Source organism: Gobio gobio, assembly GCF_949357685.1.
Source record: "Gobio gobio genome assembly, chromosome: 4".
Classification (NCBI taxonomy): domain Eukaryota; kingdom Metazoa; phylum Chordata; class Actinopteri; order Cypriniformes; family Gobionidae; genus Gobio; species Gobio gobio.
Window position 1 is genome coordinate 42,979,225 of NC_137100.1, and position 17,515 is coordinate 42,996,739.

General features: G+C 38.1%; 1 protein-coding gene across 1 annotated transcript; it reads left to right on the top strand.

Moving 5' to 3' along the window:
- Positions 1–809: 809 nt before the first annotated feature.
- adamts8a (ADAM metallopeptidase with thrombospondin type 1 motif, 8a) lies at positions 810–17,048 on the top strand. The gene is made up of 9 exons (XM_079816156.1): positions 810–1,773; positions 4,780–5,019; positions 6,010–6,142; positions 6,809–6,976; positions 9,736–10,034; positions 11,356–11,542; positions 11,687–11,859; positions 12,366–12,541; positions 14,581–17,048. Exons 1-9 carry the CDS (start codon positions 1,054–1,056, stop codon positions 15,314–15,316), a joined length of 2,832 nt encoding a protein of 943 aa, XP_079672282.1. The 5' UTR covers positions 810–1,053; the 3' UTR covers positions 15,317–17,048.
- Positions 17,049–17,515: the final 467 nt, after the last annotated feature.

Here is a 17,515-nt window from a genome sequence, read left to right on the forward strand (position 1 = left end):
TCCATGAAAACATCATTATAGTATCGGAAAATGTTTTGTAACGTAGGATGCCATACGTTAAAATGGTTATATTGGCAGAAAAAAACTCTAGTTTCCAACTTTTATACTGCAAATGATACAATGCTGCCCCTCAGCGGTGTTTTTGAAATCAACTTGACATCAGCCACTGTTGGCTGAGCTACGCGCATGAAGAGCTCACTGAAAAACTCTCACTGAGTGGATTGTGAATAATCTAATATATGTCCCTTTGTTATTTTATGTTTCTGTTGTGTCCTTTAGAGGTTTCATGAGATTAAAGTGTGCAGGATTTAACCAAATCAATGCCACAGATTGAGAGAGAGAGAAACTCAGGGGTTTGCGTCAAAATAGGCTACACTGCAAAACTAATAGGCCTATGCACTACAAAACGTTTGGAAATTTGGGAACAAAAACATTAATTTTGATTTATTCATTTTGGTTCACCTTGCCAGGATATTCAGATGTCACCTTGCTCGTGGGTACACCGCGTTTTTTCCAAGATTTTAACTGGTTTAACACGCTCTCTAGCATCTACATGGTTGACACTCAACACATACTTTGAGTGTCCTACAGCATTCCAGCCGGCTGTTATAATAATAGCTGAAAGTAAGACCCGCAGTAGTGAAAAGGGGGCGTGCCGGTAGCCCCATTGGATCAAACTGGGTTTTTTTTTTTTTTTTTTTGCTTTGGCGCACGAGGGGGAGGAGAAAGAATGAATATCAAAAATAAACCGCGTACGCTGAAGAAGCCCAAGACAGTATAAATACCAGCAACGCGAACATTCTTCGCTTATACAGTTAGCCGGATGAGTATTTCCAAGACTGTTTTTATGAACTTACGAGACTTAATTTGAATTCTTATTAAGTCAATGTTAATATTTTTTTCTTTTAATTTTCATAGGATTTTCATTATCTTCAGCTGCGTCTTTGTTTTAAAATATAACTATTTAAAATAGAAAATTTGAACTATCTGCGTCCAGTGCCGTTTCCTATTTTACAATATACAGTTTTGAATATTTCCGAATTCACCATTAAAATGGCATCCACAAAACTTTGTTATATTTTTTTGTTAGTAAATCTAATGTCTCAGTTTGCTCTGGGTGAGCTAAACGAGGAAGAGGATACTGTGCCAATAAACCTTGCATTCAGAAAAGGTGTTTTTTTGAGGAATGAAGAGAGACAGCGTTTTAAGATCAATGCCTTTGGCCACGTTTTTGTGCTTGACCTGACGCCGGACAGCAAGTTCGTGTCTCCAGCATTAAGCGTCCAGCGCATTACTGCAAAGAATCTCGCCGCGGTTCGGGACGCATCCAGGAGCGGAGGTGCTCTCAGGGGTGCCACCCAGTATGAAGACCGCGGTGCGGACCTCAGAGACTGTTTCTACACAGGAACGATCAATTCTGAAAAGGAATCTGTAGTTGCTGTCAGTTTATGTCACGGCATCCAGGGGACTTTCATAACGCAAGGGGACGAGTACTTTATTCAGCCTAAAGCAAGTGTCAAGACCACCGGGAAATCTTTTACGCAGGTGCACGTAGTTAAAAGGCGAGTCTTTTACAACAACCGGAGAGCGTCAAGTATGGTCTTTGATCAGATAAAAACGGACCGTTTTGTGAAAGAGAGCAAGCTGAACTTAAGTCAAGACGAAGACGGCACAATGAGACGCGCAAAAAGATTTGTGTCAGCGGCGAGATACATCGAGACACTGGTAGTGGCCGACGCTTCCATGACACGTTTCTATGGGGATGAGATAAAGGTTAGTCAACTGTGTCTTGAAGTCGCAAATTGCTCATTTCAAATGTTTCATTTACAAATTTCGTTTTATTTTGAATGGCATGCGTAGTGGCTGTCTGCCCCTCGGGTGCATAAACAACAGTCATCTAATTCATTCAGTCCAGTTCAGCTACAATGAAGAAAGATAGGCTCTCTCTCTCTCTCTCACCCACACCCACACACACACACACACACTCAATCTTTTAAATTTTTGTTTAGTTTTACAAGCTATCTTTAAATAATACAACATGTATTGTCCCTTGGCAATGCACTGCAGCGCAGACTGCAATATTTAGTATAGGCTACCTATTTATGGGATATTTGCATGTATATATATTTGCACCAGCCTTTAGGTAGCCTACCTAAATAGCTATTCGTTTCACAAACAAAATTAACCATAGTTTTATTAAAGTAAAGGTGTAGTAACCTTTTTTTTGGCGGATTGATAGCCTACCATTTGTATAACCAATTTTTGGTTAAAATATGATTAGTGTAGCAACACCATGGAATTTGTGGTTACCATTGTTTAACTAAAATAGCCATTTAAAATAGTAAAACCATGGTTAATTTTCGTAAGGGTATGACATCCCTGAGCATTAAAGCGTAAAACCAAACGCAATATTTTCGGTCAATGCTGCATTGTATGGAGCAAAGACCCCGGAGCGAAGAACTGGCTTTTTGAAAGTCGAGGCATGGTTTCTGTCGCGAAAGGTAGCGGATTGCATAATTTTGCCTGAAACAAGGGATGTGTTTTGGAAAGTCAAAGCGTCAGTGTTTTTTTCCCCCTCCATGGTAGCTTGCAGCGGGGTGTCTCTCATTTAAATAATAGAAACCTGGAGTGGAGTTGAAATCTGTCATGGTCCGGTTTCAGTCTGTACGTTGCATAGAGGTGACTAGATCAAGCACAACCAATGACGTCCAGAGAGGTGGAGTTGGACGTCATTTGGCTTTGCAGTAAGCACCTCTTGCGTTGATTGGAGGAGAAATGCGAATCCGAGTTGCTCTGGATATTAATTAGACTATAGAACTATATGAAAAACACATTTTGTGGACTCTGATACCCTCAAGGTCTGTACTGAAGTAAACACTGAAAGTATGGGGTTATGTGTTTATCCCTTTAGCTGGCACTAAATATGAGTGCACTCAAAACTGCTGTCATATAGCTGTTTCACATTATTAAGTATTTCAGGGCAAAACTATCTCCCTGGGACACATTTCCATTATAGTCTTTATTCTTATGTAAAATTCACGAAATGTCCAACTTACAAATAATCAGAGTAAAGAGTATGAATTAGTATTTGGCGTGATGTATATATATATATAAATATATAGCCTATATATATATATATATATAAAGTGAAAGAAGCTTGTGAGACGAGCCCGGTGTGGCACAGCTGGCGCTCATTAACATTTGCCACCGCCAAAATCGCCTCGCCTCGCTGCTTGCCACAGTAGCTTTGTGACGTCACAAATTCTTAGGTCCCGCCCAAAACTGCTGCCGGACTCTGCCCTATTAGCATAACCCCGCCGTGAGTACAGTCTGCCATGTTTCTCTCCTCGCCAGAGCATTTAACAGCATTCAAGAAAGAAATGTATTCTTGTTAAATCTAAAGTTATTCAATCAAGACCAGTGAGAGATTTTCCGTTTTTATTTTGTTGTTTGATTCATATTAACAGTATATATACTGTATATTACGCTGCTTTCACTTTAATACACAGATTTATTATACGCATGTGATTTTTTAACTTGCTGTTTACATTTACAGACATAACCGACTGTGTTTATGTGAACTTGAACTTGTTAAACTTGTGTATTTTTGACATAACCATGAGTGTATTTGACGTTTTAAGCACAATAACACGTGAAAGAGAACTTACTCACGTGACTCGCCATCTGACATCCAGCATTCTGTGTGCGTGCTTCCAATGTGTGTGCTTAGAAAACCATATATCAGACGTTTACACTCCTATGGCTTTAGAATGCATGCAGATAATAAACTTTCATGATGATGAAGAAATGCAAACTGCAATGTCACGTGACCGCGACCGCAATAGAGATGGTAATCAAAGCCAAACAGATGTTTTGTTAGTTTTCTGTAAAGTGGGGTGGGGAGCAGCACCTCATTTGCATTTAAAGATACCTGCACGAAAATAGCATGTTTTCCTTCCATTCAAAAATGGGCATTTACAAGATGGTATAGTAAATGATCTGTGGGGTATTTTGAGCTGAAACTTCACAGACACATTCTGGGGACACCTAATACTTGTATAACATCTTGTAAAAAAGGGGCATAATAGCTACATTCACAAGTCGATTGAAGTATCATCGCTAAAACTAAGTAGATCTTTATGTTTGGTCTATGGTTTACATATGAAAAGTAACATAAATCAGGCAAACCACTAAAACTTGTGGCTTGAGGGTGACTGTGGGGTTGGTTATACAGAGTGTAACAAAATATGAAAGTTGTCTCTGAATCAGTGTGGGAGAAAAAAAATAGAGAGGAGCATCTGGAAAAGAAGGACAGCCAGGAGTTGTTTTTGACCCATTTTATTGACAGAAAGGAGAACAAATGTTTAAATATTTTGGTCCCACCACGTGCCTTCAGATTTGTGATTCGTGCTACTCCTTTATTTTCTCCCCTAAAATGTAGTGTCAAGTTTAATGAAGAAAATACTTAATAACATCTGGCTTTATTAAGTCTACGATGGTGTTTGTGGCATCTGCATTAATTCAGATGATTGAGTTAAAGCATATGAATATGACTGTTTTTAGTTTTATACTTTTGGAGACTATAAATTCACAAAAGTTTTAAAAACAGGCATAAGTTTCCATGTTAGTCAATCTGACAATCATCTAGTTGTAATGATGTTTTTGGTACGATAAATCCAGGGCTGTATTTTAGTATCTTCGAGATTTGTTTACGCAGTGTATCCACAGACCCTTTTTGTTTCTTTACTAAATTTATATTCTCTCTTTTTATTTCTACAGCATTACCTCCTGGCTGTGATGTCCATGGCAGCACAGATCTATGCACATCCCAGTCTGAAAAATGCTGTTAGTCTGGTGGTAGTTAAGATGGTGGTTGTTGAGGATGAGGAGGTGGGACCTGAGCTTTCAAGAAATGGCGGTGTTGCCCTGCGCAACTTCTGCATGTGGCAACAACTTTTCAGCCCAGGCAGCCAGAGGCATCCTGAACACTATGACACTGCCATCTTGTTCACTAGAGAGGTGAGAACACAAAATAATCTAAAACTTGAGTGAAACACCAACATTAATTGATATCCCATCATCTCATGCACCATGTAAGTAACCTACAATGGTTGCAATCAAAAAGTGATGACACAACTGGACTTTTAATAGCAGATTTACTTTTAATTATAATTAGAAATATGTAGGTTAATTAATTTTTCCATTAGGAAAGTTGGCAACTGTTTCTCCCCAACATTTCCAGTCCACACACATTTTACAGCTTTTGATTAACTCATCTGGCTACCAGTTTTCCAAAACAAGACATAATTTCATTGAGGCAATGACAGGGTCATGATCACAATGCTCAGCAGGGAACCCCTTGTCTAATCTTGAAGACAGCACACATGAGTTTGTAGCATTGCCAAAACCAGAGTGTTAGCACCGCATAAAGTACGAGAAACGAATTTGGCTGGACATTCAGCTGTGAGCAACACAACAGAACTCATGGAGGTCTCGGTCCTACTGTTGCTAGATAGGAGAAACAGGTGGTTTTTATTTAGTGGAGGAGATCTGTGTGTCTCTGGTCGTCTCACATGGCTTCACTGAGACATCTTCCACAGTCAAGGTTAATCCCTGTCTGGACTTGGAATTGCTGGGCAGACCTATTGGTCTGTCTGTGCTGTGTGGTCCAGCTATCTCACAGTTAATTTCCCCCCACTTGTTTTTTTCTAGTATGCAGTCTGCCATGTATTTGCTTCATTTTACGATGGAAACACTGACAAATATGTTTTGCTGGCAAGAGCCTGCTTGGGGAAAAAAGGGCTGTCTGGAACTAATGGAGCGATGGCTGGATATCAGTGTCTCAGATGTGTCCCCCTCTCCTCTCCTCTCCTCTCCTCTCCTCTCCTCTCCTCTCCTCTCCTCTCCTCTCCTCTCCTCTCCTCTCCTCTCCTCTCCTATTCTATCTTATTTTGTCTCACATCTCTCTTTCTCATTTGCCCAATTGTCTCTCTCTCTTTTTGACCTCAGGATATTTGTGGATATAAGGATTGTGACACTCTGGGTGTAGCTGATGTTGGCACTATGTGTGACCCCAAAAGAAGCTGCTCAGTTATAGAGGACAATGGCCTTCAGGCAGCATTTACTGTGTCACATGAACTCGGTATGTTCACACACATGACCATAGTTGGACATCTCACCTTAACTGACTGTCTGGACAAGAGCATGTGTTCCAGACTTAGTCATTAATTAATGTAAACCAGCTGTTTTCAGCAGCTAAAGTACACTGAGAGCTTTGTGTGATTATTAGGGCCGTTCAATGATTTCAAAGTCAGTATTTGGTTATAAAATGCTAAATCACATGTCAATATTTTTGGAGACAAAATTAAGATAATTCAAAGACATGACATTATTGTAGTAGACCAGTAAATTATGGAATGTACTACTTACATATTGTAGTGACTTTAGAAGTCACTGTATTTCTATATCGAGTTGTCAGTCTGTTCATGGACAAGTTCTTGTATTCCATCTGTGCTATTTTCTTTAATCATATTCTCAGGAGTGAGCTTAAACAACCCTTACAGAATATGCACACACAAATATGTGTTCAAAATACAGGTACATTTATGGACTGAATAAGTACCACGTTCGAGTATTGTTGTCTGTTTGAATGTTTGGTTGTAAGTGACACCTTCTGGAAAGTCAAAAACTACATAGTGAGCACCAGTGAAAATATATAGAGAGCACAGTCATATGGAGGAGCACAGCAATGTGGAAAAGTTATTACAATGTACAGGTACATCTTTCTGTTTTCCTCTCCTTTTTTCAGGCCATGTACTCAGCATGCCACATGATGATTCAAAAAATTGTGAGAAATGGTTTGGGCATCTCAATGCACATCATTTGATGGCTCCTTTCTTCATTCACCTCAACAAAACTCTTCCCTGGTCTCCATGTAGTGCACTATACATCACAGAGTTCTTCGACAATGGCCACGGTATGATCCTTCTATGTTTGTCAGGATACAGTTTTAATCATTTTCCTTCTTTAAAAGTTTTATGTCAGTGAAAAAATACTCACAGAAAAGCAGTGTCATTTGTGTTTCTCTTGTCTTTCTGAGTGTATCTTTTATCAACAGCTGGTTTTCTCTCCGTTAACATTAGTTTTTCAGTTTTTGTTTGGTTTTGGCCCTAGAACATAATGGTGCATATTTCCCAGGGACCCAGAGAAAAAAAAGATAATAACATTCAGTTAAGTTTTTGAGACATTTGGCTTGAATTGTAAATCTGCCATTCTAAAGTTAATGGAAACATGTCACAGAGAATCTACTGTATAATTTTGATCTTAATGTGCGGTGAAAAATCTCTATAATGTAGATGCCTGTGTTTTATGAATTTACTTTCTTTCAGTGTTTTGCACGTTTCTTGTTTAAATGCCTCTTCTGTCTGAACTTACACCCTAACCACTAATAATGGGCTGGTGGGACCACACTGTGTAATTTTGCTGAGAGTGTCAAAACTAACAGTCTTAGCAGAGTGAGCTCACTCTCACTCACTTCATCTTCTCATGTATTGAATGAATATATACACTACTGTTCAAAAGTTTTAATGTTTATTATGCTCACCAAGGCTGTATTTATTTGATCAAAAATACAGTAAAACAGTTATATAATGAAATATCATTACAATTTTAAATAACTGTTTTCTATTTTAATATATTTATATATGTATTTTATTTTTATGATAGTAAAGCTGAATTGTCAACATTCATTATTCCATATTTTTCACTTGATCCAAGTTCCATTCTTCTAATATGCTGATCTAAAGGTATGGTAGGCATTTAAAATTAAAATAAAATGTTATACTGGTTTAAACTGTCTTTACATCCTAATAGCAATCAATAATAGAAGTGGTCTAAATATTAAAATATGTACGGATCTTCTGTGGAAGTCTCAGGACCAAAAACATTTGTCAACACTGTCTGTCAACATATGTATTTCCATTCCTCCGCACACATCACACATAATCAGCACATTCCATAAATCTATGCAGAGTTGTAGACAGACAAGCAACCAAACAGCAGCCGCCTTTTACAGATCCTCCTGAACAAAAATAATGAACGTGTGCTACGTTCACGCCATGTCCTAACCGGAAAACAAGATGGCAACCCATTATGTTCTACTCTGAGCTGTTAACGTCCTCAGACTCGGATTTATGTGTGTCAATACTATCAAGACCGAAATGAATCTGCAGCAGTCAGGTGGTACAAGAGCTCTGTAAATTGTTTGCATTCATTATTAATGTAATGTTATGTGCTTTGAGGCATGAGGTAATTTAATGCCGTCTGTCGTCTCTTGACACTTTGCAGACTCCGCTTTGTGCGTCCGTGTGTTAATAACATTGGAGACGCTCTGAAGGTAGGGTGGGGTCTTGTGCTTTGAAAGCTAGCTTGCTATTGCTAGCCTCTCCGAAAATGCCTAGCTTACCTTTAATACTCAAGAAACATTCCTTATTATCAATGTTGAAAGCAGTTGTGCTGTGTTGTGTTTGGTGGAAACAATTTTTTTTTCAGGATTCTTTGATGAATAGAAAGTTCAAAAGAACAGCATTTATTTGAAGTAAAAGTATCACTTAAAAAAAAACTATCTGACCCCAAACTTTTGAATGTTAGTTTGCATTTATATTTTTCCAATCAATGAAGCTGTGAAATTGTGATATAACTTAATTGAAAAGATATTTCAAAAGGGACCTTAGATGTCTGAAAGGAAAACGCCGAGGGGGATCTGTCGAGACTGCCCATTAGGGATACCTAGTGTTAACTGTGGTTCAAATAAAATAGAACAATTCACAATAAAGATGAGCTCAGATAAGAAAAAGTGACAGGTCAGGAAATACGGTAGACAGATACGGTAGACAGTTTTCTCCAGTTGTTGATTTATCTCCGCCGATATCTCAGTCTACACTCTCTCGTTCCCGCTCTTCCATTGACTCATCTTCAGTGACTCACACATTCCAGGTTTAACAACTGTTTTCCCTCACAGGAACAGTATGCGTAGCCAAGCACATGCCGTCTTTACCGGTCGTATTGTTGCCACAGGTAGACTATGAACTGATACGACTTCAAGGCTGTTATTTTCCATTGTTTTTATGCCTGTATCCGTTCCAACAAAAACCTTTCATTACTAAGCATTCATAACATTCATTTAGGTGAGCAAAGCTGTATTGAAACTTAAGAAATTAAGGTGCCCTCAATACTTTAAACCTAATTAGATTTCACAGTATCAATCTTGAAAAAATAGAAGCATAATTGTTTCAAGGTGTTATATGGCCTCCATATCTTTATCCATATGAATAAAACTATGTTTAGGAAAGACTCACTCAAGGTAGACATTCCTTACAGTAAAATTATACTTTCTTTTGTTACTGATTCGATTTTTTGTTCTAGAGTGAGCTAACTCCATAATAATTGGTTACATAATGGAAATCTCCAGATGGGATGCTATTATGTCTTACGCACATTGGGATTAGAGGAGGTACAGTGAGATCTCTCTGCTATGAAAATAGTCCCCTCAAGCTAGCGTGCACACCTGTTTTAGACTCGCTGAATGTAAGAGATTGTTTTATTTGAAGTAAACACTCTGTCAATGGCAACAGGCTTAAAGAAAACAGCCCAAACCACCTCATAAGCACAGGAGCTTGCAGTTGAAGATCTCTACAAACACACAGCTGAATAAGACCCTGCATATGTATTCCTCAGGTGACTGTTTGCTGGATCCACCTGAGAAGACCATCCCTTTACCCGCTGAGCTCCCCGGCCATACATTTGGTCTACAACGTCAGTGCCAGCAGGCGTTTGGGGACAAATACACCCAGTGTCCCAATGCTCCTGAAGAGCAGGCATGTGCACAGCTGTGGTGTCAAGAGGAAGGAAAGATACAGTGCACCACCCGGAATGGAAGCCTCCCCTGGGCTGACGGTAGTCCCTGCGGGGAGGACAGGCGATGTCGTGAGGGTTTGTGTATGTCAAGTGCACTGGAGGAGGCGGGAGAGGAGAAGGTATGCATGGCCAGGATGTGTATGTGCGTCATCCAGTTTTATCACACCTGTCAACATGTATGCATCTAAAGTGAGGGGGAAAAATCCACTGGAAACACCCCTATAAAAAGATTTACGGCAATTTAGGTGACACCTTGCTTATGGGTCCTTGTGCATCACCCTACTCTCCCTTTAAAAAATGTAAACATTTGCACATACTGTCCCAGTTTTCTCTTCTGTCTCTCTCAGATTATTCAAAACTTTTACGTATTTCCCTTCATTTGATATTGAAGATGACACATTCTTTTCACCATACTGTTTACATGTTTGAAAAAGTCAGACTGCTCTTTTTTCCACCTTCAGAAATAAAACGTATTACTCCTCTTGGATCCCAACCAGGCCCCGTCTCTGAGCAGCTTAAAATAATCAATCTACTTTAAATCCAGCTTTTAAATGCCAGAAAGAGAGTTTAAATAGAGGGAGCCTTTAAAAAGCTCAATTATTTTTGAGCCTTCCATTTAAGATGCAGTTGCAATGTATTCAGCAAAGCCTCTTAAAAAGTGTGATTATATTTGGTGTAGTGTGTAAAAAACGTGATCCCAGACGGCCTGGCTGTGAGAAGGCATCCCTCAGCCAACTCATAAAAAGACCCTGACAGAAATGCAGTGTGGTATGCTCACATTCCGTCAGCACTACCCTTACTGGAAGTGATGTTAAGGAGCACTTTGCAAGGCTACATCAGGGGTCAAGATATATAAATACAGTGTATTTTCATACCGTGTATAAAATAAAATCAAAAACTAATATAAATATAATACTAATAGTTTTCTACTCTATATATGTATATGTATTATTATTATTTTTTAAAGAAACTAATACTTTTATTCAGCAAGGATACATTAAATTGATCAAAAGTGACAGTAAAGGCATTTATAATGTTACAAAAGATTTCTGTTTGAACATTCTATTCATCAAATAATCATGGAAAAAAATGCATCATGATTTCCACAAAAATATTAAGCAGCACAGCTGTTGTCAACATTGATAATAATAAGGAATGTTTCTTGAGCATCAAATCAGCATATTAATATAATATGCATATAATGGTTTCTGAAGGGTCATGTGACACTGAAATTGGAGTAAAGGCTGCTGACAATTGAGCTTTGCCATCATAGGAATTAAAATTTAAAATGTATTAAAAAAGAAAACAGTTCGTTATAATATTTCACAAAGTTACTGTTTTTACTGTATTTTTAACTAAGCTCTTTTGGATGATGTTCTACTAGGTGCTACATATTACAGTGAAATGTATATTATCTAATAGCCTCTATTTGTATTCCAGGTGCCAGTCAATGGTGGTTGGGGTGAGTGGGGCCCTTGGGGGCTGTGCTCACGGACATGTGGTGGGGGTGTGGAGTTTTCTCACCGTGAGTGCACTGCTCCAGTGCCACAGAATGGGGGATCATACTGTGTGGGACAGAGGGTCAAATACCAGTCCTGCAATACTCAGACCTGCCCAGAGGACCATGGTAACATTTTATAAATAAACCTCCATACACATTTTGGGTACCGTATGTTACATGAATGAAATCAAGAGGTCATAAAACCATGCATTTGTTATGATTACATTATTCTTAGTGGTGCACCAGTGACATTTATTTTTTTAATCACAGGAAAAAGCTTCAGAGAGGAGCAGTGTGAGAAGCATAACAGTGACCGTTACTTGGACAGTCAAGGGAACATAAAGCAGTGGATCCCCAAATATTCTGGTGTCTCTCTACGAGACCGCTGCAAACTCGTCTGCCGAGCCAAAGGGAGCAATGAATTCAAAGTTTTTGAAGCCAAGGTGCACATCCATTGAAAACGTTTTCTTTTTAATCTAATCTGATCAGCAATAATGATAATATGTGAAAGAAATTTTAGTCTCTTCTGTGTATCTGCCTGCTCTAAAGCTTTACTAAGATGTCAGATGATCTCTTTCTTAGACTTCCCTCTTTCCACAGGCCCATTGATATCTTTACACTCCCACTAAACTCTCATGCATGAAATATTTTCCCTGTTGTAAAATGTGAAACCTGAGCACCCGAGTCCTACAGTCCAGCTACATGCTTAAGCTTTTGAGTGCACCTCTGTAACTGATATTTCAGATACAGCTGAAATGTAGTTGGTTTTGCGTCATCAGCACAGAGTTTTGGCCATTCCGCTTTATGTGGAATAGCCATTATGTGAGAACAGAAATACACTGGAGCACATAAGCTGCCACTGCAGTATAAATGCACATTATTTCTTTCAAATGCATTTGTTTAGTGTTTCTGTCTATTCTAATGCTCATCTTTCCTATGTTCTGGGCAGGTTGTGGATGGCACCACCTGCGGGCCAGACACCACATCTATCTGTGTTCAGGGCCAGTGCATCAAAGCCGGTTGTGACCAGGTGATAGGCTCAAATGAAAAGCTGGATAAGTGTGGTATCTGCGGAGGCGATGGTACGACCTGTAGGAAAATAAGTGGCTCACTAAACAAAGCTACGTAAGTAAAAAAGTATATTCAAGCATTATTATGTTAGATAAATGTTAGAAAGCTGTAAAATAAACTCTGGGAAAGGAGCTAGTGAGCTGCTAATATAATTGAGCATATTTAGTTTAGATAAGGATGCTCTGATATTAATATTCCATCTAAACATAATTTCATGTTATACTGTATGAGCAATATTAAAATTCTACACTATTTTATCCAAACAAATGCAAAATAAAACACTAAAATCAGTGTTACAAGGGAATTTGGGTATCACAACATTATAATGTACAGTAGGAGAAATGTACATTTATTTTGAGATTTGCACAGTGTTCAATTATTAGTTTAAGGAGATAGAAGAAATTATTAGTCTAAGGTAGGGGAGAGTGGGGCACAACCTAATGCTTTTTGACTTTCTCAGTTTGTGTAAATCCACTTGGGGTTCAGAGTATTTATTTTTTCCCACATTAATTGCACACATGTCTAGTACAATTATGTGGTTGGTAGGTGTAGGCCTATACTTTTTTCTTGATTTGCCCCGAAAGATTGGACGTGAAATGTGACAACATGCCCCATGTGGGGTACATTGTAACATGTGAGGGGCACATTGTAACATGACCAAATGACAGCTTAAAATGTTACCTGATATTATCAAAAAATATACAAGACAAACTAAAATATTTTGTCAATAAAATACAATTAACTTTTTAAAATAAAATAATGGCATTTTTTAATCATTAAAAATATAAAAAAATTTAGTTTGACAACAAACACATCGCTAAATACAGCTCTACAGCATAGTTCAAAACATAATAATAATGAATCATTTCTGAACATTGACTCTCAGTCTTTATTCACCTCTTTCTCATGGTTTCTCAAAATAATTCATAAAAGTATAGAATAGAATAGCACAGTCCTAATAGGGGCACATTGTAACGCAGTGTTACAACATGCCCCACCTGCACAACTGGGATTTAACACCGGCTTGTGTCTTCTGCTGATTAGATCAGTATTAAAGATCTATCTCATCTGTCAAATAACAGATATAAGATTTAAAAAATAATATCAGATTTGTCTTATTTTAAATAAACTCAAGAAACAGAGATGAAAAATAAACTTAAGAAATTTACTTTGGCTATGGTTAAATAAATGTTCAGTGATATCTTCTAAAGATTTTTTTTTATTTTGGCGCAATTTTTTCCCTAAATAATGTTGATATGGCCACTAGTAAATACACTAAGTTTCGTCATCCTGGCATGTGTGGAAAGTTTTAAACCATGTGTGTTACAACTAACCCCGTGTTAAGTTGTGCCCCGCTCTCCCCTATGTAAAAGTAGGAAAACTGAGCATGTACAATTAAGTATCTAATATGAATGAATATATACTGATAAATTCAAAAGTCTAAGCCCCAAATGGGGGTTTTCATAGCGATACAATAGAAGAACCATTTTGTGTTCCCCAAAGAGCCTTTAAGTGAACAGTTCTTAAAATAACAATTTTTCTCTTAAGTGTAATGTTGTGTAGTACTCCAAAACGTGGGACGCAGAGATGATAAACAAAGTATTTAATGAATATGGAGAATAACACAGGAGAACACTTGGGAAAATGTTGCTAATTAGGCTACGTGTAAATTAAGCACGAGAACCGATAAGTGAACTGAACATAGCATAAATACCAGTATAAATACCAGGTGATCATAATGACAGACAGGTGAAAATCATATGTAATCATAGGAACAAGTTAAGATATATTAAGTAACCAAGGAAACCAAAACTAAACAGAGCGGGGAAACAAGAACTAAAGCAAACAAAACAGAATATCAAAATGATAGTCCATAACCGTGACACTTAGAGTGAAGAACATCTTTAGAATCTAAAGAACATTTAGTTTTTTATAGTGGAAGGTTCCATGGATGTTAAAAGTTTCCAATAGATGCCAATAAAGAACCTTTCTTTTTAAGAGTAATGTCAGCCAATAACCAATATGGTACTGGCATATCATATCATGCATATCACCAGTTTATGACATGCTGTTTGCTTATAATATCTTCACAGTATTGGCTACATTGATATTGTGACCATCCCGGCTGGGGCTACTAATATTGACATAAAACAACGCAGCCATCGAGGCATCACACATGATGGTAACTACTTGGCGGTAAAGGCGAATGGCGGAACCTACATCCTGAATGGAAATTTCTCAGTGTCTATGGCAGAGCAGGATATCCCAGTTCCTGGTGCCATGCTTCGCTACAGTGGCTCTTCCACCACCTTGGAGCGACTCCTCAGCTTTCAAACACTTCAGGAGCCCATCACTGTCCAGCTGCTGTCTACTGCTGGGGACATCTCACCGCCTAGGATCAAGTATACTTTCTTTTTGCCGAGAGATGTGCCTTTTAGCAAACCTAGCACAGAGACCAGGATTTCAGCACATGTTATCTTGCCTTTTGGGGGAGCTGACTGGGTCTTAGGTGAGTGGTCTGAGTGCTCCAAGAGCTGTGGTGCTGGATGGTCCAGGAGAAGCGTGGAGTGTAGAGATGGCCAGGGATCCCTGTCTTACCTCTGTGATGCAGACCTGCGACCTGCAGACATCCGGCCCTGTGGGGATCTTCCCTGTCCCATATGGCAAATGGGGCCGTGGTCAGCATGCTCACGGACTTGCGGACCCGGAGAGCGCCACCGTACCGTAGTCTGCATGGACTACATGGGCAAGGTTCTAGGGCATGAGAAGTGCAACCCGGATAAGAGGCCAGAGGTAGTTTTAGGGGAATGTTTTTACCAGGACTGCTAAAGCTGACATTGTGTACAGTGTTAGACAATGAGGAGGTGGTGGGATCCGTTGAGTCTGTAGTGACTGAGAAAGCCCTACCAAGCTTCAGAAGCAATCAAAGGAGCTCTTAGGCATAACAAGGGCATTTGTTATGAATTATTACCTATATCATGGTTTAATCTAATTCTCTGTCTTATTTTTTAAATTTTAACCACAAAGGTAACCTCCCACGGAGATCTACCTCAGTCAATACAAGCTTCCTAATGTTCACAGTTGTTTATTGAGGAGTCCTTTGGAAAACAGCAAAACCTTTGAACAAACCTGCTGAAATACCTCTATAATGCAGTACAGTTCCCTCCACATATGAAATGAGTCCAAATTTAATGATATACCTGAAGGTGGTCACATACATTTTTCAAGTCAGAGCTAGCAGAGTCCACCTTCCTAAAAAAAACATCCAGAACGGACTGCATTTTATTCACAATTGATTCACACATTTATTTTAATTGCCAGAGTCTGTTTTGTATTAATATCTACTACTTTTAATACTGGTATTACCCTTGAAAGCTTTCAGATTTTTCATATTACAACACTGGAAGAAACAGTATTTGGAAGTACAGTCCTTTACTGGCCACATTATAGCTGTATTTGAACAACATACACAGAGATAAGAGCTGTTGTAATAGATACAAATATGCTAATTTTACCTTTTAAAATGGTAACTGGTTACGACTGTTAATTTGGATGAATGATTTCAGTTTGTAATGAAGAATCAAAGTGGAATTGCCATCTCTCACTCACTGTTGTTATACACACCCATTAGGCAACAAGCTACCCCGGTCTGACAACAACAGTGTAGAGACTGCAAAGTGTGCCTTAAATTAATAACTTTTTCTCTTAGCATCCACTGGTGCACATTACTTAAAAGGGATCATATAATATAACCGATGCTGGCATATGCGAGTTTACAGGAGAAAATAATTTATTGCTAAATGCTCATTTAGTGCATTTATTAAAGTGGATAATTACTGTATATTATTGGACACACATGCCCTCGAGATAATTGCAATGATTACTAAAACACCAAAAAAAGAAAATACATCTCCTGTGAAAGACACATTGAGATTCGTGCATCTTTGCAATCTATATTATGTTTATTTGTCTTTACTCTTCCAAGCTTTAGTTGACACTGTATACATACATTAAACATACATCACCCTCACACCCATCATAAGAATGAAGAGGAAAATAATATGAATGTTGAATATATATTAATGTAATGACACATAATGGAACAACATGTAATGACCCAATGATCAAGAGTTTATTTAAACGCAGTAGTACTGAGCAGACAGGCCTAATATTTCGGAAATTTTCCCTTTAGCCAGAATAACACTGATATTTTTAGTAGGTGAGAGCTGTTTCACATGTGGTGAAATGAGATTAAATTTGATATGTAGTTGCAAAATTACCTAGCCTATTATCTAACTGAATAGGGCCTGTAAAGAAAAAATGAGAGAAAAGATTTGCATTCCATTTGAGTCAACGTATGCAAGTTTTTGAATGGTGCATATTTGAAACTAAAGCATTCTATCCCTTCAATGAAGGTCTGCACAATGCTATTGTTATAGCTTCCTTTTACAAGCTATTTATTTTTTCTACCTTTAACACCTAATGTTTTTTTTCCTTGATGCTGCTGTCTGTCTTATACATGATTGATGTATGAATTTAAATCAATTAAATATGTGTCTACAATAAAATTGTTGTTGATCCATTTGTAAGGCTTCCATGTCAACACATCGAAGAGTCAATTATCTCATAAAGACAATGTTACCTTAATTATACAAATCATTCATGAAACATTTCAGCAATGAACAAAAAAGCTGTGCAGAAATGCAAAACAGATTATATGGATAAAAAGATGTATGTCCAGACTAATAAAAGACTGGGAAGAAATATTAAACCTCAGAGCGCCAATGAAAACTCAGAGATGCAAATGTAGTAAAATATAAGGATCTGTGTTAAAGATTTGTGTCCATGACTGGTTATTTCAGTAGGTTTTGTTAAGGAGGAAGGTAAGTTTTCTACTTCAATTAAATCTTATTTTAATAAGAACAGATTAGTATCTTGACACAAGTAACAGACTCTTAAGTTATTTGGTTATCTCAAAAAAAGGACAACACTTGACAGAAGAGCTTTGACCAGTAACACATAGGCTAA